The sequence below is a fragment of the Patagioenas fasciata genome, chromosome 1 (genome assembly GCF_037038585.1).
Source record: "Patagioenas fasciata isolate bPatFas1 chromosome 1, bPatFas1.hap1, whole genome shotgun sequence".
NCBI classification, from domain to species: Eukaryota; Metazoa; Chordata; class Aves; order Columbiformes; family Columbidae; genus Patagioenas; species Patagioenas fasciata.
This window is the reverse complement of record NC_092520.1, coordinates 170,035,592-170,063,432: the sequence shown is the minus strand read 5'-3', so window position 1 is coordinate 170,063,432 and position 27,841 is coordinate 170,035,592. Positions and strand designations below refer to the sequence as shown.

Below are 27,841 nucleotides of genomic sequence, written 5' to 3'. Positions count from 1 at the left end.
CCACACGATCAACACAGGTTTAACCAATTTCTGGTGTCTGCTTTTAAATGTGTGGGAAGTAGCTCTGTAACATTGGTTTGTGTGTGTTGACTTTGCCTAAAAAGTATATGAGAGAAATTTTATTGAAGAATGATAATTTAGGAAAGTGAGGCATCTGGGAGTTTGAGGAATGTTTTGTGAGTGGTAGTAAAAATGAAAATATGAGAACACAAGACACACTTTGAGAATGAAATATTCCCTCTGCAAATTTGTTTTGTTCCTTTTCTATATTTGCTTCTCATTCTTTTCAAACATTAGCAAACATTTAAGCATATATCAATATGATAAGCCAACTACAGACCAACTAGTATCTGCAGTGAGACCAACTGTTATCTGCGGTGAGGCCAGGTAGCACTGAAACTGATGTTATCTTAGTATTTGCACTTTAGCTTAGATGTTTGCGCGTTCTGTCTGACTCCATCTGTATCTGTCCATTGCTCATACAGTCCAGTTGCTGTACTGTATTTTGCTTATTCCTGCTTTGACGATGCAGACATTTTCATATGACAGGAAAGGATCACTTGAAAAGTTTTTGAAAGATGTTGCTGTTTGCGTTGCTCCTGAAAAGTGTTTTAAGGACTTTCAAGGTCAATCTTGAAGTTTTATCTGTACTGGTTACGTCCGACCTCTGTAAGACAGCAGCTGAAATCTATTCGTTAAAAATAAATAAATCAGAAAGTCATTATTAGCCAGCAGTGTGTGGGGTGTGCATGTGTGTGCACCTACGTAACAAGCAGGAGCTGTTTACAACATGTTCACGGTCATCTTCTCTGTTGTTTACTGTTCAGGTTTTTCACAGGAGCCTTTTTTTGGAGCAGGTCTCGACAGCAGGTCACACAGTCAGGAGCTGCACATTTGTAAAAGGACAAGTCAAACACCATGGAAGGCAGCATTTCCCAGCAGCAGCTAAAGCTGTGCCCCAGCTCTGGGCCAGATCACCAGCCACCCCCACCACTCTGTGTCCCTCCCGATGCTGGAAGCAGCCAGCAGTTGGTGCAGCTCCCCAGCTCCATTGGTTTTGTGGCCAACCTGTGGCATGGGCATGGGACCGCGGTGGCAGGGCAGGGGCTGAGGTCTCCAGCTCGTTACTGTTCATTGTCCTCCTTCTCTATCACTTTCCCTGCAGCTGGAGAAGGATGGGGCACCAGGGTGGTGAGGCACCGTTCAGCTCGTGCTCCAGCAGATGCAGAACGTAGCCATGCATCAGACATCTGGAGAGACTTACAGTCAAAATGTTCTAGGTGAAACTGTATTTAAAAGCAAAATGTCTAACAGAGTAAAGCTGAAAGCACAGGCAGCCACTGAAATAGCTATGGTAGGTAGCTGCCCACCACGCTCCACAGGAAAAGGCAGGACCTTCAGCCTTGCCCACAAAGCTGTGCTGCTTCAGAGCTGGATTTTGTTGCATCCAGGGGCTGCCAGGCTGTTCTTGCCCTCTGGCTACGTCCTGTTTTCTTTGCATTTGCCAACAGTATGAGTAATGCCAGCGGCTGACAGGACAGCTGGCACCAAGCGTGCTACGCTGGCTTTTCATCTCCAATTACCCCCTTACACTAGGATGTCTAGATGTTAAATTATCTCTCTGTCATGAACACATCCAAGTACAGTCACTCATGGTCCTTGTGCTATCCTTGGTTCTTCCTTTGTGGGGCAAAAATTCTGCCTAGGATGAGTAGATACCTATGTTGCAGGGGTTTGAATTTCTTTTTTGTTGTACTTATTTATGTCGGTGATGGCTGGGCACACAGAGCTGGGTCCTGAGGCTGTGGGTGCTATTCCTACAGTACTGCAAAGGTGTATTCATGTTTGGGAAGGAGGAAAAGCAGGTTTTACATTGTTTCCCAAGGATGCTTTGAATCTTGGCTTTTTTAAATCTCTCCTAGAAATTCATGCTGCAGCTGGAAACTCTGTTAAAGATTCTTTAGATCTTAAAAAAAAAAAAAAAAAAAAGAAGGTATGATTACACAATACCATGACATGCAGATCCACAAGCACAAATCTAATTGAAAGTGGAACTGCAGAATATTTGCCTTGGACTGAATTAGATAGACATCAAGGCACACATCATGCCAGCCCTCTTTCTAGTCTGTGTAATAGTGCCTAGCTGACACGGTATCTCCTGTACATGGGCATTGCTTGTGCTCCAGAGACCCTTCGGGCTTCGCTGTGGGTGATCCTTGCTCTCTTTCCCCTACCAGGTCCATGGGAAGTGTATGTGCAAGCACAACACAGCAGGGTCCCACTGCCAGCACTGCGCCCCGCTCTACAACGACCAGCCTTGGCAGGCTGCTGACGGCAAAACCGGAGACCCCAAAGAGTGTCAGTGTAAGTAGCAAGCTGGGAACAGCTCTCCAGAGCCTTCGTGAGGGTGAAAAGCTTCCTCTTAGGCTGAGGGGAGTCCTTATTGCTGTTTACAACTACCCAAAAGGAGGTTGTAGCATGGAGGGTCTTTTCTCCCGAGTAGCAAGTGATAGGACAAGAGGAAGTGGCCTCAGGTTGCACCAGAGGAGTTTTAGATTGGATATTAGGAAAAGTTTCTGCATGGAAAGGGTTGTCAGGCATTGGAACAGGCTGCCCAGGAAAGTGATTGAGTCACCATCCCTGGAGGTGTTTAAAAGGTCCATAGATGAGGTTCTTAGGGACATGGTTTAGTGTCAGAGTTAGGTTAATGGTTGGACTCGATGACCTTGAGGGTCTCTTACCAAAATGATTCTATGATTCTCTTTTTATGCCTTTCTCCTATGTTTCCAAGAGTCAGCAGATACCAGGGTGGCGGGCAGTTGCTTGCAAAGCAGTTCAGTGAGTGGAGAACCAATGCCAGCTCCTCCCAGCACCCAGTGCATGTTTGTATGGTGGGGATGACCCTGTTCACAAAGGCCCTTGATTGTAAATCCTCACAAGACTGTTATTTGTTGGTGTGTCCTTTCTGGAGGACCCAAGCACATCTCTTTGAGATAGGGCTGACTGCTGTGGGCAAACTGCAGCCTATCAGGGTGCTTTGGAGGTGATGAGGGGCCAGCATTGTCCCCTCCATGAGCACTGCTGACAAACGTTTGCAGGAGGTATGGTCTTCTGCTGCTGGACATGGGCTCTACTCGCCACCAGGCACTGGGGGCAGGAGGAGTCATGAGATTTGCGGGGGTTCGAGGATTACTTCTGTAGTGCCAGGGAGGGATGCTCAGGGTGAGTGCAGCTGCAGGGGACCACAGATGTTACAGGGCAATCTGCTCCACTAACAGCAGCAGACTAGCCAGAAAGATGCTGAGGGTCAACCACACCACCCCGGGAAGGTTTGTGGGCATACTGACTGCCGTCATGCCGCGGCTACGATGCTGTGAACACCTCAGCTGGCATCAGCCTGCCTGTGTGGGCTGCGGTCCCTCTCACTGCAGTATGGATGTTCCCTGAGGGAATGACAGGGGTTCCCTGTTTCTGACGGCAGCATTTGAGGAGCAGGGGTTGGAACAGATCTCGCTTGGCCACTGAATTCAGGTGTATGGGCATCCAGACTTCCTCCACTGCCAGCACAAGGAGAGGGGGTTCCTCACCCTCTCTCATACACATCCCCTCCACCTGCTTTTTCCCCTCCACCAGATGCAAGGAGCACCCTACATCCTGATAGCACCTGCATGACAGATGCCGTATGGACCACTGCTGATTTCTAGAGCAGGGAGGGAAGGATCCTGCCCCAGCAGAACCAGTGAATGTGGGAGGTCCATGGGAAGTGTATGTGCATCGGCCTGATCAAGTTTCTGTCCCTGTACCAGGAAACTTGTATTAGAAATTTTTAAGAGTTAAATTATTTTTTCTTAAATGCCACCTGTAGAGGTTGGGAAGCGTGGGTGAAAATGTGATGATACTTCATGCGTTTGAATGATTAATAGGTTCATTGATCAGGTCTCGCATTCCAAAACATGGTTTGAGTTTCTGTGTCCCTTTTCTATAAATCAACATCTTTCACTGCTTTAATGAGCCTTTTTGTTCCCTTTGGCTTCATCTCAGCTTGCAAGTGTAACGGGCATGCCGATACTTGTCATTTTGACATGGATGCGTGGCTGGCATCGGGCAATCGCAGTGGCGGCATCTGTGACAACTGTCAGCACAACACGGAAGGGCAGCACTGCCAGCGCTGCAAGCCAGGCTTCTACCGGGACCTCAGGAAGCCCTTCTCTGCCCCTGATGCCTGCAAACGTAAGTCAGAGACCTTTTACTGGTAAAATGCTTCTCAGGTGGGAGGGTGTCAAAGGAAAGGTGAGATCTTCCTGCCCCACCTTGGAGTAATATTCTTGCTTCAGTGAAGGACAGAGAGCTCTTTGAATTCCCTTTTTTGATGCTGTTAGCAAAAAGCAATGGTGCAGTTTGCAAGGCAAAAGCCTGCAGATGCTGTTGACAAATCTCTCAAGGATCCCTGTAGCACAAAGGCAGGGGGAAGAGAGGTGATTCATTGACTTTCTCCTGCTATTTTTGGAGTGCAAAAGCTCCATCATGTTGGCATGCACTCCTTGTTTGGTGATTGCCACAGCCTCAGAAGCAGGGTGCCTCAGCCAACAGGGGTTCATCTGGTAAATAGCATCGCCCACCAGTGCATGTTCTCAGCAGCAGCAGGTGGATATGGAGGGAGAGACAGGAACACGAGTTAAGTGATATTCCAGAAGGTGCAACACCGAGGAGGCCAGGCCAAAGGCAATGACTCAGACACATGTGAAATTAAATGTTTCCCAAGCAAAAGCAGCGATCCAGAAGCCATGCTCCCCAGGGACCGCTGTGAGGATGGTGACTCACCGGAGGGGACTCCGTATCCCCAAACTGCACTGAGCACATTACACTGGTCAGCTAAATACAGGGTGCAGGCGTGCTCTCCGCTCTGCACCTACAGCCAGCCACCGGCTTCACCAGACTTCTCCTCACTGACCCACATCTGGAGGAGGATCTTCATGGGTGGCAGAAAAAAATCTGACTGACACCCTGCTTGTGTCATTTGAGGGGACACTGAGCACATCTCTCTCTTCCAAAGGAGAAGTACCTGTGTTTAAAGGAAGAGAAACCTTTCTGGGGTGTGGAGCTGCACCCTGGAATGGGAAGAGTGTGTACGGTTTCCCTTTTGTCTGTGGGGCTGGGTGGGGAAAACCACTTCTGTCCTGCTCCCTCACTGTGCATCATCCTCGTGAGAATGCCAGTGGCCCCACCAGCCTGTTGCAGAACTCCTCCTCCTCTCCACCTTTCACTTGTTGCAAGGAGGAGCAGCATCAGCTGAACCACCTGTTTTACAACCCCAGTTCTCTTGAAAGAAAACAGAATTGACCACAGTTCTCTACTACATATGTATATAATTATTTCACTTCTGTAGTATGTATACAAACTTGTTTTTTTTAAACAGTGAAGTTAATGACTTTCTGAAGTTCCTTTACCTACTTCTGTACATGGAAGTTCCAAGTCTCGTTCTCTGAAACATCAGCTACTTTCCCCCTCCAATTATTACCAGAACTTAGGTAACAAACTATTGGTTTGGAGTCTCATTAGTAAAAAAAAACAAGTTTAAAACTTGTACTTAGACCCAAAGCAGGGGCTTGAGGGTTTTTTTCTAACTCATTGGAGTAATCGATTCCTGGCAGATAACACAGGATGAAAGACTAAAGTAAATTCTGTATGGGACCCTCAGTCTCCAAAATGTGCTTTTACTGGGGTTGTGCTACTTTTGCTAGGATTGCAGTTCCTGGTGCTCTTTACGTGCCGGCTCTCATCAGAGAAGAGCACACACTTTTCTGAGGCTGTTGAAGCCAAATCAAGCTCTGGCACTCATTCGGGTGTGGTCTTCTAAACACCTTAAAATAATACCCTTCGCCTTGGAGACAATAGGGGTGGCCACCATCTCCTGTGACTTCTCATGAAGGAGATGGAGTTTTACAAGGGACACATCATAGGGTTTTCCTGGTGCCAAAACACCCAGTCCAAATGCTTTGGCTGCTTGAAGGGTCCAAGAGGAAATCAAATGGCACCTCCTGGACTGACCAGCACGGAGCCTCCTTCCTTGAAAAAGCAGATGGAAACAGAGGTCTCAGGACGTACTGCTGCAAAATGGCCATGGCTCAAAGGGAAGGCTGTCAACAGGGTGCATGTGCCTGTGTGTGAGTTAGACCAGCGCTAATGAAGTCAAGCATTACATCACATCATTAGCTATATGTTAGCCAAATCCCAGGAGACTCAATTATAAAAGTTTCTTTGGGGCAGGAGGAAACTGCGGAGATGATTAATGATTAATGGGTATTTTTGTTGACGTATGCTGGTGCTTGGTACTTTTGACTTTCTGCCTTCATCTCTGAATCACCAGCACATAGCATTCCATTTTCCACATTTTTACCTCCCCAAAAAGTGTGCCTGACATAAAGACTATACATTTGCTTCCATTACTCTTAAATGCAGCAATCCAGCCTCTTTATGGGCCACTATGTATTTGTGAACTCTGGTATTTAAAGGCCAAAGGTAACATATATTTGACAAGAACTGTAAGATAGCCTTGAGCACAGTGAGAAAAAAATCTACATTTATTTACCTTCTTCATTAAGTACATCTGCTTTGTTGCTCATTTTTTTCTTTTCTTTTGGTATTTATGAATTACAGAGCATGAAATACTCACATATCTCAGGGAGGCAACTTGCCCTGGCATAGGCTGGGTTCCACAAAAATGTAGGGATTACTTGAGTGCTTTCCTTTCGGAGACCCTATTGCTACAAACACACAGATTATTTCTCTTGGGGCTTTTCAAAGCCTCGCAAATTCTCTGCTCACTAAGACCTCCTCACCATTTCCCTTCTGGTCTCCTAGTGCCAGGGCTGCTCCCCACACCCGGGGACCCAGCATCTCAGGGGGGAGCCCGCCGCTTGCAGGGCCATAGGAAATGACTAATGACTGTTAAATTAAATTATATAAGACCAATTACAGCCTATGCCGGGCACATTTCCAAGGCCCATGCCATGGTCTGCAATAACAAGGGATGTGCGTGATGCCCTGTTATTCTTTCCAGGAAGGCCACGGTGTTGCTTGCTTGCTTCTGGCTCAAGGCACCGTTATTGCTCAACTGTGGCGTAGCAGTGAAAATTTAAAAATACCAAGGTCAAAGTAAATAAAGGAGTTGTTAAACCATAATCTTTAAGGATACTTTAAAGATTCTTGTAGGCGAAGAGTGTATATAATATTTGCTCAGGAGTAGGTGTGTACCCGATAAAACGAGACGTTCTGCCATTTAAAACAGCAATCTGATGACTCTTTCCCCCCACCATGCTATCGGTCCTTTTCTTTACATTCCTCATGAATTTTTAAGCCTCAGCTACGGTGTAATTGCAGACAATAAATCGGGTTTTATAATTGCTGAGTTTATTTTTGCTTTTCAGCTGTAGTTGTTTGAGGGTAAATATTTGTCATTTCCAAAGGTTAGCTGGTAGCTGAAGAAACCACAACAGTATCACCAAACCAGGGCAGGGAAATCCAGCTCTGCTGGTGTCCCACTCACTGGGTTTTGATCCCAGTCAGCACATGTGACTCCAGGACAAGTGGCTGTTAATTCATGTGTTTGTCAAAGTCATGTGCAGAATATTACCGTGTAGTACAGGAGGGTAAATTGACCTTTTATGCTGGTTATGAATCAAAAGGAAAGCAAAAAAGATCAAGCTTGTGGAAGGTTTCTCCTGGTCCTAAGCTTCTGATGCCCAGACAGCCTTTCTCTCATGGGAGCTCCCTTGGCTGTGGAAACCTCCAGCCTCCCTGGTGGGGTGGCCACAGCACATGAGACAGGCGCAGCCCAGAAGCCTCTCACTGAAAGTCTCACACTCTGTGCCTGCGTATCCACCATGAAGTGCCATCAACACTGTCTGTAGCTGCTTTATCTGCTGTTTAGCTGCTCCTCTCACCTTCCTAGAGGTGTGTCTCTTACTACCTGTGCCACAGTGAGGTGCAGATTGGGTGGAAGGAGGAAAACAGGATCTAAAACCCATCACTCAGCCCAGGAGGGAGCCATAGCTGCAGCTGCCAAGTGTAGTATCATCAGTCCTGTGGTCTTCTTCTTCCTGCCATTGCCATAGTGTGGAAGCACTTGGTCCTCTTTTCATGCGTTTCTTTCAAAGTTCATACAACACACATTTGAGCTCTGGAGTCTCATTTCTACCCTCAGTGCACACACTTCATGTCTCTGCATTGCTCAGCACATTCCCACTGCAGCACATCACAAACATTTACCATGTTGTAGATTTGCCACCCAGGGCATCCAGATTAGCACTACTTAGTGTCATCTTGGGCCTCCACCCAACATTCAAGACCAGAAGCTTCAATTTGCTGGCTGCTGATGGAAAGCAGGTCAGTGCATTGGTAGCTCATGGGGGAGCAGCCAAGGATGGGGTCCATGTGGGTGGGTGCACAGCCCTTGTAGAAATTACCAACCTTTGCAACACATCTCTTTGCAGTTTTTATTAAAAAATATAGCCAACTATGTTCTCATTTTTAATTGCCCTTTTAATTGCCTATGAACTTGCTGCTGTATTTTTCATAACAGCCTTCATAAATGTAATATTCTTGCCTCACCATGGTGTTGCCGCTGCCATTAAATTTTCCATTAGGAAAAAAATTGTGCGAAGGCATTGTCTAAAACATAAAAAGCTTGAACCCAAATAGGGTTGAGTGTAAAACTCAGCTGAAACCTGACTGAAACAGGACCAAATCTCTTTCTGAGCAGTGGGTTTAGCTCATTGACTACCAGAGAATAGAAGAGCTTTGAGTGCTTGATATTTCCCCTGAAGGGGCTGAGGAATGCCAGAAATACCCACCACATCTAGTAGGAAAAGAGACCGTTTGGCTACATATGTCAGGTGTAAAACACTTCACAGACTTCAGGAGAAAGGTATGCGAGTCTTGGTGAGTGCTGTTGAAAACTATGCTATTAAAGGTACCGGAGTTCACTGCCTGCAGCTAGTTATGCAGTTTGTGGACAGGCTTTCTAATCTTTTAATTTTATATAATTATATTTGTTTGGGAATGGAAAGGGTGGGGAAAATTTGGGGATTACTTTGGCAAAGATTTTGCAATCGTAGTTGCCTCTAAGTTGACTGCCAATATTAATCTATCTTTTAATATTTTGAAACAACACTCCAGGTATGTCAAATCCCTGAAACCACAAAAATGTTGTCAGAGCAAAATTAAATATATGTGTGCAGCAATAAGTATTTTAAGAGAAAGAAAGGCTGTGTTGCATGCAGTGGCTTTTCTGCTTTACTGCCTCCATAGGTGCAAAATTAAAATATTTGTATTAGAACTTGGTAAAAATTTTCCCTCCAAACAAAATTTTCTCAGGAAATCCGATTTTTATGTAAATGGAATTTTAGACAAAAGCTTTCAGCAGGGAAGTTTTGCCATAATGCACGAGGCTGACCATAACACATCCTGGTCAGAGAGCAAAACCCTGAGGGAAGAAGAGCACGAGTCACCCAACTACTGGTCCTGTGGGGCACTTGCGCTGCCTCCTGGCAAGGCCACATGGTCAGAGGTTTGGCTCATATTTTTGATAACTGTATTTCTGATCTTTGAAAATATTAACATCTTTGGGGGAAAAAAAATGTTGTAGTCTTGGAACAGACACAAATTACATTTATGCAGAAGAAAAATCCTAAGAAGTAGGCAGGGAAAACTTGACCTCTTTTAGGGCATCCTTTCTGATTTGTGAGAATGGCCAGTTTTCCCAGTGTGTCCCAGTGTGCTTCCAGTGCGCATCATTCTAGTGCAAGGGGCTGTGGGGGGAGGACAAAAGAGCAGCCGATGTTTCTGACGTACTCTGTGAATTAACATCCTGGAGTAAATGCAAAAGCCTGTCTCTGAGCTGTCAGTGTCCTCATTCTGTTTTTTTAATGTTTTGAAATGATGGCTTTAAATGAAAATCAGACAGAGACCGAGGGGTACTTTTCACTCAGCCTCCACTTTAATTAAAATTATGAATCTGAGGGGGGGGTTTAACTTCCTGGATGCAAGACAGTTGTTATTACTTTAGAAAGCAATTATGCTCTGATTCATTTTTCCAAGGAAGAACCCACAGCTGCTTAAATATCACTGTGAGCCAAGCACATATCTGGGCACTTGACTGGACTGGAGTCCAGATGCTATAAGGAGAGTAATAAAGTCCTGTTTGGCAAAACATAACATGAAACCAGAGTAGATTGACTAGTTAAGATACGTCACGAAAGTTAAATTCATGCCATTTCCAGGGAGATTCTGGTCAGATTTAAAGGGAAAAGAGGAAAAAAAAGCTGAGAAACATCATTGTCCCTAGGCAGAGCGGCACCTGCTGCGCCTTCATTCCGCAGAGCTTTTGCACTCACAGATGCTCTCTCCCCCCACGGTGTCCCCACAGCCTGTTCCTGCCACCCACTGGGATCGGCCGCACTCCCCCTGGGCCCCCGCACCTTCTGTGACCCCAGCACCGGCGACTGCCCCTGCAAGCCCGGCGTGGCGGGGCCCCGCTGCAACCGCTGCCTCCCCGGCTACTGGGGCTTCGGTGCCTACGGCTGCCGCCCCTGCGACTGCGCCCGCAGCTGTGACCCCCGTACCGGCGACTGTCGCAACAGCAGGTGAGTTGAGGGGTCCCGGCCAACCCCCAGCCTCACCAGACCCCTGCGATCCCCGACCCAGAGAATGCTCTGCACCAACTCTATTTATGTGTGGTGGGCGGGCTGAAAAATATCCATGATATAAAATGTTTGGAGTTTGGTATGGTCAGGAGTTGGGGCTGGAGGAGGCGCTGAGGCTGCCTGGCACACCATGGCAGGGCATGTTGGATTATTGGCTCTCAGTGCTGGTGTTAACATGTCAGGTGTTTTCCATAGCATTCACAGCTTCTTCCTCTCCACAAGGAAAATATGGGCCTCAGGGACATCTGAGTGAAAGAAGACCAAAGGATTAATAGTGTTGCCATTGCAACTCAGTATGTATTGACTGTTGGACTTAGAGTCAAGTTCTAACTTGTAGAAGACAGCACATTTTAATAGTACCCCACTCTCTGGATCTTATATGTTGGGGTTTTTTTTTACCATACTGAGGCTATTTATAGCATATAAATTCCTATAATGTGTTTTAAACGCAAAATGGTTTCATGACCCGCTCGGACAACACTCAACCTGTTCACTTTCCCAAACTGCCCCTTGTATTTAACACCACCAAAACGTGCCCAGAGGACAGGTTGGTATTGACCCTTCTTTCGGCTGGCTCCAGGAGCAAAGTTAACTATCTCCCTTTCCCCCCAACAGCTCAGACGTGACCTGGCACCACGAAGCACCTCCTTTCCAGGCAGTGCTCAACGAGAGCGAGCCCACGTGGGGCTGGGAGGATGAGCAAGGCTTCTCTGCACTCCGGCACTCCGGTAGGATAGCAGCTTCGTGCCTGTTTCCCTGCCCTATCCTTCCCGCCAGCAGCCAGCACAGATGCAGTCTTCTGCACTGGTTTGTAATTAGCACCCTGGCAGGTGTAAGAGGGGATGGTCATTCATTAATGTCCTGTCCCCCATTAATGTCCTGTGCAACCACGCCCTTCCCCTCCATGAGCTGGAGGAACCTTATGGCTGGTCACATCAATGTGAGGACATGCAGACCCTTTAGGCAGATGCTCCACACTGAAAGCCTGAACCCAGTGTTCAACTGTCAGTGAGGCAAGAGTTACCTGCCTGAATTTGCATCCCCAGCTCTGAATTTCAAGGCTGAACACTCTCTTTGTTTTGTCCATCACCTTTTAAATGTGTCTTTGTATTCACTAGCACTACATGTTGGAGGAATTGGTAACATTATTTATAGGCTGGGTTTTCATAGAATCATAGAATAGTTTGGGTTGGAAGGGACCTTCAAAGGTCAGCTAGTCCAATCCCCTGCAATGAGCAGGGGCATCTTCAACTAGATCAGGTTGCTCAGAGCCCCATCCAGCCTGGCCTGGGATGTTCCAGGGATGGGGCATCTACCACCTCTCTGGGCAACCTGTGCCAGTGTTTCACCACCCTCATTGTAGAAAATTTCTTCTTCATGTTTGTCCTGAATCTCTCCTCATTTAGTTTAAAACCATCACCCCTTGTTCTGTTGTAACATGGTCAGGGAACCGGAAATTTCCAAATAAAAATGTACTTCCCTGATACCCACAACAATTTTGCATCAATTGCAGTTTATGATGCAATTAGAGATTGCCTAGCATTTTGGCTACAGTGTCAACTGGGGAAGTTATTTTCCCCCAGTCTGGAGGAGGTGGGTGCTGCGTGAGGTTGCTGCGAAGCAGGTTGGCCCCGTGGCGCAGCATCAAGCCATCCTCCTTTGCAGTCGCTGCATGCAAACAGGCAAACGTCATTTCCTGCATTTTCAGAAAGCAGCATGATAAAATCTCAAAGATACAATAATTGAGTTAATTGAGGGCAAAGCTCCATCATTTGTCTGAGCAACTTCATTTTAAACGTAAATAAGTATATCATGTTATTCTTTGTTCTAAGATCACGGAAGTCATTAATCTGCCTTAACCTCTGCAACATTTCCTTTTAAAATTTTGTCTGGTACATTACAGCGTGGAAAATACCATGGGGAAAGACATGCGTGTTATTTGCATCCTAAGGCAAAATAATAAGGCCTTTGTTTCCCTTCTCTTCTGATTGTAAACAAGGAATAATTGCCCTTGGATTAAGATTGTATATTCAGCCTAGATCTGAAAATAGGACTTTTTTTTTGCACGGGGCTTGTGGACCACATGGAAACCTCTGGCAAGTCCCAAGCTGTGCCCAGGAGGGCTCCTGTCTCTAAAGTACAATCCACAGCTGTTTGCCTCTTTCTCATTCCCCAGGTAAATGCGAATGCAAAGAGCAAGTTTTAGGGAATCCCAAGGTCTTCTGCGGGATGAAGTACACCTACGGTGAGTTGTGGGTGAAGGGAGGTGCTGCAAGATGGTACAAGTGTGTAAAGCATGAGAAGTGCTGCTGTGTGCACTACTCTGTCCCTTCAAGTCCATGGTCTACTTAGGGGCAAATCTTCAACCTTTCTAAAATACACAGGTGTCATGGTGCCACGTCAAGGTGGGTGAAGTGTCTTGCTTTATTACCCACCTCTCTTGCTGCCAGAATACTCTTGTGCTGAAATCATGGGAGGACAAAAGCTGGAAGGTTCCCTAAGAGGTTGTCTAGATCCAAGACAGACTGGAAAGCACTGTTACCAAGAACAGGTGACTAAAACTGTCTGTAGACCAGATGCCCCAAGAACAGTCTAGAAATCACTAAATCGGAATTACACTGAATGTAAGAAGGGACAGTGATCACCACACAAGCCACCACACAGGGAAAACAGCACTGGCAGCTACTGGAAGCTTCCCCCTCTCAGCAAAGCTCAGCTGTTGTGAAGGGGTGCTGTATATTGTCAATATATCTATTGGATTTAAATGAATGAGAGGAGGTTCTTTGTTTGCCAAGACTTCTCCAGTGTGTGCCAGTGAGCCACCTCCTCCACACCACAGCAGAGACAGGAATGCTTTGTGTAGCACTCCCTTCCTTCACAGGCTTCCAGGGACCTGTTGCACCTGTTCCGTCTTGCCCTGAAGTTGAAAATGCAGAGAGAGATAACCCCTACCTCTGCAGGCTGCGGAGCAACCTATAAAGGGAAGTTCAAGGGGCCGCCAGCTGTTGAAATATAGCCCTGGCTTAATGATATTAAGAAAAAATCTGATTCTGCTTTGCTTTGCTCCCTGGCTGCTATAGTGACCATGTTTAATCTCGCGAAAGATAAGAAATAATAAAAATAAAAAGCCCACCTGACAAAAACCTCAAGTTCATAAATCTTATCTATAGTGCACTCAGTCTTCCCACCCTTTCATCACTCGATGTGCAAAGGTGTCAGCTAAACTGGAGAGACAGATGAATTACAGGGCTCATCATGAGCTTCAGGAGGCCATACAGTAGGAGGAGAGGTTTCCCTGAGCTTCCTACTGTGCAGCACTGAATAAAGCACCACCATAGGGTGATACCTACCAGTGGAGGTATCAGCATGGTTGGGGTAGGCTTTGCAAGTTTTGAAAATCATGTCACTGGACCTCTCCTGCTGCCAGGGGCTGTGGTAAAACCAACTGGCAGCATTCTTGCCTATGGGTATAGGGACGTATCACAGAATAACAGAATGGCTGAAGTTGGAAGGGACCTCTGTAGATCATCTAGTCCAACCCACCTGCCATAGCAGGTTCACCCAGAGCAGATTGCACAGGAAGGTGTCCAGGCTGGTTTTGAGTGTCTCCAGAGAAAAAGACTCCACAACCTCTCTGGGCAGCCTGTTCCAGTGCTCTGGCACCCTCAAAGTAAAGAAGTTTCTCCACATATTCAGATGGAACCTCTTATGTTTCAATCTGTGCCCATTGCCCTTCATCCTATGTATGCGTTCCCTTGGTGGCTGCACTGACCCTGGGCTCCCTAGCAAGGAACATTGGACTAACTCCAAAGTAATTGTCCTCACTGCTTTGCTGAGATACCTGAACTAGAAAAAAAAAAAAAGGCACTGTAAATTGTTTATATGTTCCTGGTTTTGAATTCATGTGTTCCCAGTGATCAAGACAAAGATCTTGTCAGCTCATGACAAAGGCTCCCATGCAGAAGTCAACGTGAAGATCAAGAAAGTCTTGAAATCCACAAAGCTGAAGATTCTACGGGGCAAGAGGACACTCTACCCTGAATCCTGGACTAACAGAGGCTGCACTTGTCCCATCCTCAATCCCGGTAGGTTTGACTCCCCAAGCAGTACATCCCCACCACATTTATGCAGATTTCATTCCCACCACTCGGTCCCCTCATGCCAGTGAGATGAGATTCCAGCCCAGTGTTGATTAAATTATTGACTGTTACATCATTTGAATTCCAACAGCAATCTCCATCGAATTTGAGTTTTATAGAGAAAAACTTGGATCATTCTATAGACTTTCAAACATACAATTCTCTTTATGAAGCATAATAACAGTCTTACAGCTTTACTAGTCTCAGTCTGTTCCCAGAGGGAGGGAGATACGTATCATGCCACGACTACATGACATATCCTTTCAAAACTAATGCTAATTTGATTCCAGAAAATCACATTTACATCTAACTTGAGTCATTATATTGTGCTGAAGTTCTAATCTAAACTCAAGGGAAGACGTATCTTTGAAAGAAACACTGATTTGCATCTACAAGATTTGGAAGAGATTCTCTAATGCAGTGAGAGGACAGCTTTGGCTTCACATTTTTTGCTCATCATCTTTATCTTTCACTAGAGTATAACCAATGGTGGCCAAACAGTACATCCAGTCTCTGGTATGGACGAGGAGATGCAGACTCAAGGTTTTTTTCAATAGAGCAAAACTCTGCCAGCTGACACACCTTTCTTTACAGCTCTGAGATAAACCAACAGTTACCAAAATAATTCAGATAAAGGGTTTTGTTTCCATGAGGTGCACACATCTCTTGGAAATCACTGATTGATACATCAGCTTCAGTGCTGAGATGTCCTTTACATATGCAGCACTAGGAGCTTCCTTCGGGGGCAAAGGGCTGTCTGCGAGGCTGGATCACGCAGAAAGGTTATTCATTGATGGGGTGTTTGCAGTCTTCTTTTATCTCGACCAGACTGATGGTCTTTGGCTTTGAAGGCGGCTGCTGTGACAGCACAGCTGTAGTCGGGAAGCCTGGTGAGGTGCAAGGGTCAGATGAATCAGCAGCGTTAGGCAGGACATTACTGTTTAAGTGCAGTAAGACTTTGGATATCAGTAAAACACCATGAATCTACAGTTACATAGATACAGCTGTTTTATTTTCCCATATGCAATGCAAACACAAGCAAGAAAGCCCAGATGTGCCTGCCTTAATATGAACCTGGAGGAACACCATGAAAGCTGTCAGACACAGAGCATGCAGGGCAGCCCCACGCCTGACACCCAGCTTTGTGACTTCCACTGACTTCAGAGGAACTTCGCTGATTTTCCCCAGCAGAGGAAAAGACAGTAGTAATCACAAAATCAATGAAAATTGCTTGGACATCAGTAGAAGGGTGGAGGTAATCCAGGTGTCTGACACATCAGATGTTGCTCCCTTATCAGCTCTTATGATTTACACTGCAAAGTTTGATATTGTCTTGAAATACAGCTGCTGGAGTCCCACAGGTATAAATTAATTTCAGCTTTCATTTGTGGTCCCTTTCAACCTGGTATTCTATGGTTCTATGACTCATGTTAGAAAGAAGTTGTGAAGCTTGGTCCTAATGAGAAACTTGAAAACATCAACTGTGTGCATCTTTAGGATTCGGTCATTTCAAAGGGAAAAAGGGATCTCAAATATATTTAAAATGTCATTATTTTCTTAAGCTATCACATTCATTTCTGAATGGTTGGCAATACTATATTACCAGATTTGATGCTCAGAGTAGGAGCTTATGACCTGCAGATGAACCAACAACAGCTGGATAAAAAGCCAAGCTGATATGAAATGATTTCCTGACATATAGCTATAGTGGAAATCACATCTCCCACAAACACAGAGGAGATCAAAGATAAAAATAAAAGAAACAAAAGGTTTTTTTATTCTGTTTCACAACACTACAAGGATACCAAAAGGAGGGCAGGCTCTTAAAGGTTGTGGCAAGAAATAAAAACTCCAAACATTTATCAAGTCTCCATGGGCTGTTTTCAGATGATAATACGCTTAACTTCCTACAAGGGGATATTCGCTATCCACACACACCTTCCACTCCAAACACATGCACAGAGACAGGTTGGATTTCTTGAGGGGACACCGAGTGGAAAGGTTTAAATGTCTCAGCCTTACTCAAGGGAACAGGAGCCCCTTCTCCTCCTTGGCGCTGCCAAGCACAGAGACAAATAAGCAGAGAGCTGTCTGCCAGCGACACATGGCAAAACACACAGCCTCAAGTCCTGGCTTGTGGCATCTCAGTTGTTTGATTCATTTTAAGCTTACGCTTCTGTAACATCAGGTTAAAAAATCTAGAAAGCCCTACTGAATCAGCAACTGCAGCAATATTTGTTTTCTCTCTGAGGGTGCGTGCCGCATTTCTCTCTCAAAGGAGTTAGATTTAGGAGCCCTTGAAGAGTGATGTTTATAACAGCAGAACTGACACGGCCAAAATGAATGTCTCGCAAAGGGTGATACTGCCATACACATATCCTGTGTTTACTTGGCAGAAGAGAGGATGTGTGTGCCCAAAAACTCAGATAAAGTAGATAACAAATTGTATTGAATTAAAGAAAAACACGCTTGACCTTTAACTAGGGGACACCCTCCCTTTATTCTGAACTACAAAACAAAAACCCAAGTAAACATGAACAGACTCCCCGCTGTGGTTAGGATGGAGTGGGGGGACCAAGAGCACTGGGAGGGACCCAGGGAGGGGTGAGGCAGGTGACTGCCAGATGAAGGTAATAGCAGTTCCCAAACAAGATATAAAAACTTGTAGTGTAGCCCCCAGATATCAGCTTCAATTTATATTTAAAAGCCAACAAAATCAAAGTTTGTATGCTGTATGTCACTGACAGATGTGCCCCAGATGTCATTTTCCATAGAATCATAGAATGTCCTGAGCTGGAAGGGACTCACAAGGATCATCGAGTCCAACTGCTGTCCTTGCATTTGACAACCCCACAGTTCACACCATGTGCCTGAGGGCGTTTTCCAGTCTCTTCTTGAACACTGTCAGGCTTGGGGCCATGACACCTCCCTGGGAAGCCTGTTCCAGTGCTCCACCACCCTCTGGGTGAAGAACCTTTTCCTAATGTCCAACCTAAACCTCCGTTGGTACATCTTCTTGCCATTCTTTTGAGTCCTAGAGACTAGGAACTTCGAGTTTTCCCATAGATACAGATAGAGGTATAGATATACAGATATAGGAGAGAATCAATATGTATAAATATTTCTTCCAATAGTGCTTTTTACACAGGACTGGATATCCAGGCTAACTTTGTAGAATCAATAGGCATCTTAAGTGTAGTCCTGTGCAGTCCCTGACACTTTGCTGGTTTGCAGGCTTGGAGTATCTTGTGGCGGGACATGAGGATGTCCAAACAGGCAGACTCATCGTCAACATGAAAAGTTTTGTCCATCAGTGGAAGTCAGCTCTCGGAAGAAAGGTCCTGGAGATTTTGAAAACAGTCTGCAACTAGAGGTGAGCGACCACGTGGGGCATTTCTTTATGCACAAAATGCAACAGCCTTCACAGAGAGAAGATCTCTAGGACGAAAACTGGAATGTAAGAAAATAGTGCCAAAACGAGTAGCGAGGCATTCAGAGTTGTAGGCGCTGTCTAATTTATTCCTTCCTGGCCAACGTTCATTCATTTGCCTGTAGCTTCTTTGCCAAGGGCTCGCCTGAGCCCAGCTCGTCGATATGTTGAGGGAAACAAAAGGAAGGGCGGATGCTTGTCTTGCTCCAGTGCGATGTCGGAGCAGCTCCTATGAAGCCACTGACTAAATTGCCTCCCTAGAGAGGGAAAGCATGCCCACAAGCTACAGCTGAGAAGCAAAACACTGCTGCCAGTCCTGCCAGCGTGGATCCTGAGCAACTTCCAGAGGATGCTGTGGGGAAGGCAATGCCCGCAGCAACGGACAGGGGCTGGCAGCAGCGTGGCAGTGACAACCACTCTTTAGAAACACCCCCTTGGGTCCGGACATGGCACTCCTCAAAGAGAACCAGGCACTGTGTGCTTTAACCCTGGTCACCCTGGTGAAGGTTTCGGGGGCTACATTCTCTGGTGAGATGGACCTGCCAGAGTGAATTGAATCCCTCTGCTGTGGCACAAGTGTGGTGTGGGGCAGAGGCTGGGTCTCCACCCGCTGCACAGCCACAGAGAGAAGCTGGAGGGTGCAGCATCTCTGAGCTTTTGTCCTTGAAGTGTTAAAAAATGAAGCTAGCCCTAGTGTAAATATTTCATTGTATAAAGCACTTTACTACCTGCCACTTCACAGTGCAGGAAGTCTAATTGTGTTGGGGAAAGAAGAGGCTGAAGGTGACATGTGAAAAAACTCCCTGAAACAGAAGCACTCCTGAAGACCCCCCTCAGTTGGACGGTGTTAATGGTATAAAGGGAATGGCCAGCCTGGCACTGGCCACTCAGAATATCTGAGATTGCAACCTGAAAGATAAAGTATTTGCACTGAAGTCCCAGCTACAGACCAGCGCTTGGACCCTGTGGGCAGGACTCCAGCGAGACTTCGCAAACAGTGTGAAAAGAAGAAGAGACTTTGAGATAAAAAATGCAATTGCCAGAGGAGCAAAACTCTGCCTGCAGGAAAAGGAGTGGATGCGGAGAACAGAAAGGACTCGCATTCGCATATCACAACCCAGCAATTCATGGTGGGCCTGGAGTTTATTTTATTTTTATGTTAGTATTTAAAACTGAACATTTTATTTGTTTTCTTCTGTGTTATTGTTTGCAATATATACGCCCACTATACTTCCTCATTAACACCAGTATGGAATATAGCACAGTTTCTGCGGTTTTCAGCACTAAAATATATCTTTTTTGTAAAGCATCTTTAGACCACATTGCATAGAGTCTCTTTTGTTCCTAAGTGTGAGGGGAAAGAAAAGGAAGATATACAACACCAGAAAAGCCACAAGGCTACCAATCTGCTTTAAGTATGTATTTTTCTTTCGAGGTCCTGTGGACTCACAAAAAAAAAAAAAAGGATACTATTTTGGTAATTTGTTTTTATATCTCATGTATGTAATAAATATAATATGATTTCAACATCTTCATTTCCTGCTACAGTTTATGCCACTGGCAATGCAGGCTTCCCACCTGCACTAAAGAACACGACAAAGATGGCACTGAGTGGGGAGGTGCTGCCATGGAGGATATTTTCCTCTCGAGGAGGGTGACATTCACCTTGTGATAAAAAGCCAAGCAGCACTGTTGGCTCACAGAAATCCCCTTTTACCTCTGTTTTGAGAGGGTTAATCATAGGCTCTTCTCAGAAAAAGGGGAATTGCACCTAAACATTTTCAAAGCTGGCCAGATGCTTGCATGCACACAGACCTGATGGCTGAGCTGCAGAGGAGTTACCCAGAAAAAGCAAAAAAAAAAAAAGGCTGTGGGAAACAAACACTGTGGCAAAAGGACTATAAAAACACTGCAGAGTGTAGTCAAGCATCAGAAATGAGCAGCCAGCAGACTGAGGCGTAACCCCAGCATGGGCAGCACCTCCTTGGGTGAGTGGTTAATGAGTGACAGCCAGGGCCACACCATCTCCCCAGCTGGACAGAGGGCAGGGGGAGACCCGCTTGATGTATTTTCAGCTTGATTTTCTTTTAATGCCGTTAAAACTACATTTGCAATAGCTAGTTGATTAACGTGGCACTGTGGAAGCTGGAGGTTGTGAGCAGAGAGTCCTGCAGTCCTGACTGGCTCGGGCACTGCGGGAACCAGGATGGCTCCAACAGCAGATGCTGCTTATGGCACCTTGTCTGAGCCACGTCCCAGCCTTGGGTCTGGGCATTGATGATTTTATGAAGGAAAGATATTAGTTTCCATAGGACAAATGTGCCCATGAGAGATTTCTGTGAGGGGATTTTGGCTGGAAGGAGAAATATCCCTTTACCGAGAGTGGGTGAGCTGGATATCCCTCCATCCATAATAGATCACCTCACAGGGACAAGATGGCCAGCCAAGGCCTTCTGAGCATGAAAAGCTTGTTTTGACAGTAAACGTTTACAGCTGAGTGAGTTCATGAGAGCAGCCTGCCTGGTTTATCTGTTTCATCCCATCTGTTACATGTATAATAGGATGTCTGTGCCTGCCTGCCTGAAGAGCAGATTTGTTGCTTGACGACTCCAGAGGGAGGTAGCAATGCCTTGGCCGATCCTGCTGTGTGACAAAAATCAGTGGCAGGAAAACCAACCTGGGCACAATCAAAGTTGGCAGCAGTATCCACAGCAGGGTCTTTTCTTCCAGAAATACACCTCTGGCCTACAGTCAAGAGTTGGTGATGGAGGCAAAGCTGGCAGCCTCCCAGAGACTGAGCTGCCCCTCTCTGGACTGTGCTGCTCCTGGGGAGGAGAGGTGGGTGCTGGGGTTTTAGGGACCAAAGCGGTGGCAGCAGCAGCAGCAGGAGCTGTAGCAGCTGTCCCCACATGCTGTCCTCATGGCTCACCTGCACTGGTGGTCTTCAACCATCCCTGTTTCCAATGTGAGCTGGGGGTCGGTGATAGGGATCAGGGGTGGCTGCCAGGGGCCCTGTGCTCCTGGTTGTCTGGCAGCATTGCAGGAGTGAATCTCAGCTGGCTACATGCACTTGGGTTGAAGGAGGTGAAGCACTTGGGTGTGTTGGAGCCACCTGCCACCACAGCAAAGCAGATACAGCAAATACAGCCCCTCCAGTGTGTCTACACATGATCCAACCCATGTTACCCAAAGGCACATATGGGAGACATCTTTTGGTCTTTCTAGTAGGTTCACACGTGAGTTCTCAGCAGATACTTCAGCACAGAGAAGGGAAACACCCAGCCTCAATAACAAGTTTTCATTCCCTCCTTCTACCATGCATCTCTCTGAGACCAAATCCTGTGCCATGAGGACTGTCAGGACCAGGTAGTAAGCTAAATCCATATGGTTCTGTGCAAGTGAAGCCTTCTCCACCATCCTGTGCCACCTCTGTGGATAAAAGCAGGACAAGCCACCCAAATCTGCCCATCAGTTTTCACTAACCTGAAGCCAGGTGCTTGTGGGAGGCCATACTAGGATGTGTCCCACATCCTCCTTTGGGGAGGTCACCTTACACCCCTGACTGCTCACTAGTAAACATCTGCAAATGGGGTGAGCACCCCCATCTCTGTGTGCCCTGTGGGCTGGGTACCTCTGCTCAGCACATTAATCAGGAAGCAAGAAGTGGCTGGAGAGAGGTGTTGAGGTAAAACATCTGCTTTTCTTCTGTTAAAGAGCATTTTTCTCTTCAGACCACCTCAACAGACACGTATAGGCTGCAAGTACAAGGAGGGATGGGGGCCTGCAACCATGGCCACATCCTTCCCCACAGCAGCAGCTGGCCATAGAGTGACTGGGCAGCCTGTGGACCCCAACAGCATGTCCCATCACGTCCCAGGAGGCCCTACTGCCGGGGGTCTCCTCCATCCTTGGCAACTGCCAGACCAAGCCCTGGCAGAGCTGCAGAAAGGTGTCCCCTCCAGCCACTGCAAGATCTGGGATAGGGCTTGAGGCTGTGCCGACTGTACGTGCATGGGGCCCATCCAGCCAGCCATCGCCCCAGAGGGACACGATCTTCCAGTCACAGTGGAAAATTACAGGCATGTTTAATATAGTTGCTCTGGCAGCCTAAATCTTCTGGGATATGAACATGTTGCTGAAAATGACTGAACATCTGGTACTACCGGCCTGCCTAAATGGAAAGCCTGGCTGGTATGGGTAAACATAACATCACAGGAACAAATAGCTGCAGCATATTTTTTAATCGTTATTTTTAGTTATCGCATTGACTTCAGCATTAACATTGGATAGAGCAAACATCTCAAAAATGTCCAGTGGGTGCTGCCTTAGCATCCAGAGGAGCCCTCTCTCTGATAATGCAAGAGGAGATGGGCTGTCTGTGGACCTTCTGGGCTGACGTGTTGATTTTTCAATGACGGTGTTTCCAAAGCATGCACTTGCCCAGGGGTCACAGCTTCTTGCCACTCTTTTCCCACAGTTCAGCACAGAAACACCACGAATGCCTTTTGTTGCTTCAAGAAAGGCAATGAGACCATGGCAAAGCTCATAGGCTGGGAAACATACTATATATGGGAAACTTGTAGGCGTATTGAAAATGCTAGCATGGCCAAGAGGCCAATGTGCCGCAGTGACCATCAGCAGAGCCGCTCTGTGTGTTCAGCCCAACTCCAGACTATGCCCATCTTCTCACTTCTCCAGCACTCTAGTGACTCCTTTGGAGCTAAAATAATGCTGGACTACTTGCAGAAGTGATGTGCTCACAAACGTGATACGCTCACAAGGTGTGATGCACTCACATATATGCCTAAGCCCCACTGATGCACATCGGCCGGGGCAGATTTTGTTGTGCCCAGGTCCTATTCCCCACAATGTGATCCACAGTTCAGGCTATCTCCAAGCTCTGCCTGGGTGCTTTGTCAGCAGCAGAGCATGTGTAAAAGAAGTTTATCAGGCTTCTGAGAGGTCTGAGCGGGGCTGTAGGTATGGGTGCAGGTGTGTGCATGTGCATCCCCACAGGACTGCTCACTGCTTCCTTTCCCACAGGGTATTTTCTCTGCTCACACCTCTGAGCTCCTTCTGACAGGGTAGGTTGCTCACACTTCTGTCATTTCTTTCTTTGGCTTCTTCTCCCAGTCTTACGCATAGAAATCATATGTACTTTTTGAGCACAGGACCTGGATTTTAAGTCATCTAGAAAACAGGGCTGCCAAAAGGCCCTTGAATCTAAATGAAAACTGCTGAGAATAATAACATTGTTCCTAAATGCAACATTAGTGATGTTTCCCTGAACTGACTTGCTGTGTACATGGATATGTACCCCTTTCAACAAGTGCAAAATGCAGTTGGGCTTCAGGCTTGGGACACAGGCTGAGGTACTGAAACAAAGGAAAAAGAGATCAAAAGCGAGCAGCCGTCCATTATGCTGGCATTAACCTGGAGTAAAGAACATTAATCACTGTATTTCCCATGCCTGATTCAGACACATCATCCCTACCTGGTTTGACAGGAAATATTTCTAACATTATAATCTTAGAATGTATGGCTGTAAAAAAAACCCCACAATTACTCTCTATCCTCTTCATAGGAGCTGGTTTTCCTTTCCTTTGTTTGTATCTGGTGTGATCAAATCTGCTGCATAATCTCTACTTGGGCTGTACCTGAGTAACACCTGTAGGAGGTAAGGAAACATTTCAGATACACCAACAAGAGCTGGAAATGCACCCCACCTAACATGAGGTGTTGATGGCAGGTGATGGTTGTGTAAGGGTCCTCTGACTCTGCCAGGGCTGCAGAAGAGACCCAGGAGCACCCTGAGGAAGCCATTACAGCTGTCCAGCTTCCCCAGAGGGTAGGTCAGGGGCAGGCTGGTGCACAGGTACTTTTGTAACTCAAAGAACATCACCACCTGCAGAAGAGCAGGGAATTAACCTCCCCTAACTTCCACAGGGGCAGGGAAGTTAAACAAAGCAGAGGCCCAAGCAGGGACACCACCACCTCTGCAGCTGTGTGCAAGCACACGGACAAGGAACTGCAGTGGTGGGAGATGAGGAAGCCTCAGTCATTGCTGCCATTGCCACTTGCTTGGCATGGCTACCCAGACCTGATCAGCCCCTTCCCCAGAGAGCTGAGAGCTGCAACAGAGGGTCATTTCTTGACCTGCAAACCAGGTCCTCTAAAAGGCCCCCAGAGCCACTGAGATGACAAAACAGGGAGGCCAATTCAGTGGCACTCACCTGACCCCAAGCCTGTGATGGGTCACTGCCACACGTGCAGCTGGCAGCCACCAAAGGGGTTTGACAACGTCCACACAGAGCTGTCTGTGCAAACGCAGCGTGCCCAGAGCCACTCTGCAGCGCAAACCACCCCTGTCTGCAACCTCTGAAACAGACATTTTGGGAGGGGTCCCGGCCCTCAGCATCCCCCAGGACAGGGGGTCGGGAGGGGATGGAGTGGTGCAGGTCAGAGCTGTGCCAGGAGCCGTGCTAACAGTGTGGCGGTACAGATCATCACCTTCCAGTACCCGGAAAAGTTCCTGAAAACTATGTAATTTATTTGCATGTCCGTACCTCCGGAGAAGCGGCACATCCTGCCCCGTGACTTGGCCCCGGTCGCAGCCAACAGCTACAAAGGCAGGAGGAAAAAAACAACAACAAGAAAACAGAAGCCAAGTTATGCGGCAGAGGAGGAAAAAAATATTTCTTTGGTCACAGTGGGTGACCGGCAAAAATCCCAAAAGGCTCTGTAAACACAATTCAATGCAGGACTGACAAACAGCACGGACAAACAGCCTGGTCTTGGCGCTCTGAGGAGCCTGACACCCCGTAGCAGCGCTCCGGGGACCGGGGACAGTGCTGGCGAGACAGGCCAGCACTCCCATTCCTGCTTGGGGACGTAAACAGGACACCCCACCCCAGGCCGATACCGATCAGCCAGGCCCCCGCTGTGCCCCGGTCACCTCTGAAATGACAAAGCAATATTGCAAATGGCAAAATACACACGATGTGGCAAAGAGCTTCAAGACCGAAGGGTGAGTGGAGGAGATGGCCTGGGGAACTTCTGCCACAGACTGTAGCAGGATCTGATCCTTTGCCCAGGCTGGTGACTATTTAACACATTAAAAGCGATAACGACTGAATTCTTCTGAGAAAAAAAGCACTTATAATTGGATAATGGCCACTGAGCATCAGTAGCTGGGTTGCCTAATGCCTGAAGGAAAGCACAAGAATTTTTTTTCCACCCACAGACCTATTATGAAGCTGACAAGGTCCTGCTCTCTGCAATTCCCATTAATTTTAGTGCTGGGCTTGAAGATTTATGACAGCTTTGTCTGACATTCATGAGGCAGACAGGTATTGTTACATGCCGACATAACCCAGGTAGCAGCCACAGGTTGTTCTCCACAAATGACTGCACTCCAGTCAGCTTTGGAAAACTCCTGGCTTTTGTACAGGGAAATACTAAATAAATGAGAATTGCTTTGAATTCCAGTCTCCCTTTCCACCCTCAGGGAAGCCCTACACATGCCAGAGAACTGGGATCGCTGCTCGCCCTGTATTCAAGCAGCAGGTAAGCTTAAATCCTTAGAAATCCTTGAATACCCAGCAGATGATGACATACCATACCTGTCATTTAAACCCTTTGTGATTTGGAAAAAGTAGAACATGTAGCAGTTATATTAGCCAAGAGCAAAGAAGTGACCAGCTGGCATCCTCATTCTCCTTCCAGGACTGTTTTCTCTAGCTGTGCAATGTCTTTTTTTCCTCTATGTAATATCCAAAATAGAGAGAAAACAAATAGAACTAAAATAGCAACAGTACAAGAGAAAAGACCATCAGGAGTTCCTGTTCACAAGGCTATCCTGGCATTTATCAGCGGCTGTTGACATATTTAATAGCCATCCGGTCTCTGCCAGCTGAATGCCAGTTTCAAGCTCAAATCCGCAACTGAGATAACTTCTTACTTCACGGTACGATTTCTGCACTGTTATTTTTCCTGCAGTGTGAGTTAGCAGCATAGCGTATTCTGGGCAACAGCTTATCCAAAGGCATCCTGAATAATAAACCTACATGGCTAATCCCTGAGTTTCCCTCACCTGGGGAAGCAAGGATTTTGCTTTCATGTTATGTTAAGGATGTTTTTTTTCTGAGTGGATGGCAATAAAGGAAGACTGATGCTTTGCTGGTAAAAGACTGAGTGTTACCATGATTTTAGTATAGTTTCTGAAATCTTCTGGATGTTTCTTCATCATACTTCATTTTAACTATCTGTAGTCAATGGAAATATACCTGTGGAAAAAAGGCTGAGGAGTAACAGAGCTATAGTCTTCCCAATTCACCCTCCTCAGTCAGTGCAGCAACTGCACCCATCTTGTTGTTGGAGGCTGGTGCTGGGTTACATGAGGTGCTGCCCAAAGATGTTTACACTAAAGTCTGCAGGGTCTGAGGGCTCCAGGGAGACCAAGACTTGGGGGAGAAGTGCTGTCATCCTTGTCTTGCTGTCTGGATTTTGTTGTCTTTCTCTGGCACTACTCAGGAGCAGAACAGGGCTGGGCTTTCACAACCAGCAGTGCTCTCATGGTGAGACCACCACAACTCTCACTTGCCGCAGTCCTGACACAGACTTTGCAGAAGGTTGGACAGCCTGTCCCCTCTACCAGGAGGCCACCAGCAGACCACCAGCAAACCACAGATGCCACAGGGGCAGAGGGGGAACCCACCATGTGGCTGCAGGACCCCTGGTCCTCGGGAGCACATATGCCAGCACCTGGTCTCCTGGTGATGGCTTAGCTAGGTAATTCCTAGCCTGCTAAGAACCAGATATATACGGTAGTAAAACACTCTTTATGGTTTTAAATCCACCCATCTTCTGTTTTCCAGAGTACATGAAAGCCATGACAAAATGGGAAGTGTGGATCCAGAACCCACCACAGTCCACATCTGGTAGACTGGGACAGGGAGGATCCCTCTACTGAGAGTGGGGGGGGGCTTGAAAGCCAGCAAGGGTCACCTAATAAAAATCAGAGGTGCTACGGGTCCTTCTTGCTGTGGCTGAGTGGCTTTATCCTAATGACTCGTAAGCTGCTGAACACTGACCTCCACTCCAGTTCTCTCCTTGTCACCCCTTGAATAAACAGTATTTTAATAATAATGAGCCATAAAGGTTACTGACTCATCTCTTCTCTTCCAGTTAAGGAAATGAATTGATCAATTATGTTAAGTATCACATAACTCAAAAAAACCCAAGGATTACTGTCAAGGGATCCACTATGTTGCCTGTTATAAACTGAGAAACAACCTTCAAGTATCAGTTCCCAGCCAACGCAACATTTTTGTTATAATTAGATATTGGTTTTGTTGCTGTGCCATCCTGCAGTTAGAGTGCTTTCCACTGTAAACCCACTCGAACCGTGTGACTTGGCCAATGACTATATAATGAAATATAAGTTATTTTTGATAGAGTTGGTGCCTCTGCATGTTTTTTTTTCTCTTGTTACTGTCATGCAACTATGATTACTTTATTAAGCAGAGGAGGGAAAAAAAAAAACAAACAGTGGCCTATTGCAGTATATA

At 46.5% G+C, this 27,841-nt stretch overlaps 1 protein-coding gene and 1 long non-coding RNA gene across 4 annotated transcripts in view; both read left to right on the top strand.

Moving 5' to 3' along the window:
- The window catches only part of NTN4 (netrin 4), a 48,152-nt gene extending 28,353 nt beyond the window's left edge, over positions 1–19,799 (top strand). For 2 of the 3 annotated variants that reach the window (XM_065829221.2, XM_065829223.2), the window contains exons 4-10: positions 2,238–2,364; positions 4,042–4,230; positions 10,427–10,643; positions 11,319–11,431; positions 12,880–12,948; positions 14,618–14,788; positions 18,077–19,799. In XM_065829221.2, the coding sequence (XP_065685293.1) occupies positions 2,238–2,364; positions 4,042–4,230; positions 10,427–10,643; positions 11,319–11,431; positions 12,880–12,948; positions 14,618–14,788; positions 18,077–18,213 (1,023 nt within the window). In that variant the 3' untranslated portion in view covers positions 18,214–19,799. The remainder of the gene's footprint in view (positions 1–2,237; positions 2,365–4,041; positions 4,231–10,426; positions 10,644–11,318; positions 11,432–12,879; positions 12,949–14,617; positions 14,789–18,076) is intronic. The other variant, XM_065829222.2, reaches the window with a different exon arrangement.
- Positions 19,800–24,960: 5,161 nt separating this feature from the next.
- On the top strand, positions 24,961–27,457 carry LOC139827071 (uncharacterized). Its single transcript, XR_011737260.1, has 3 exons — positions 24,961–25,838; positions 26,805–27,062; positions 27,149–27,457. It is a non-coding gene; the product is annotated as an uncharacterized lncRNA (long non-coding RNA).
- The last annotated feature ends 384 nt before the right edge of the window (positions 27,458–27,841 follow it).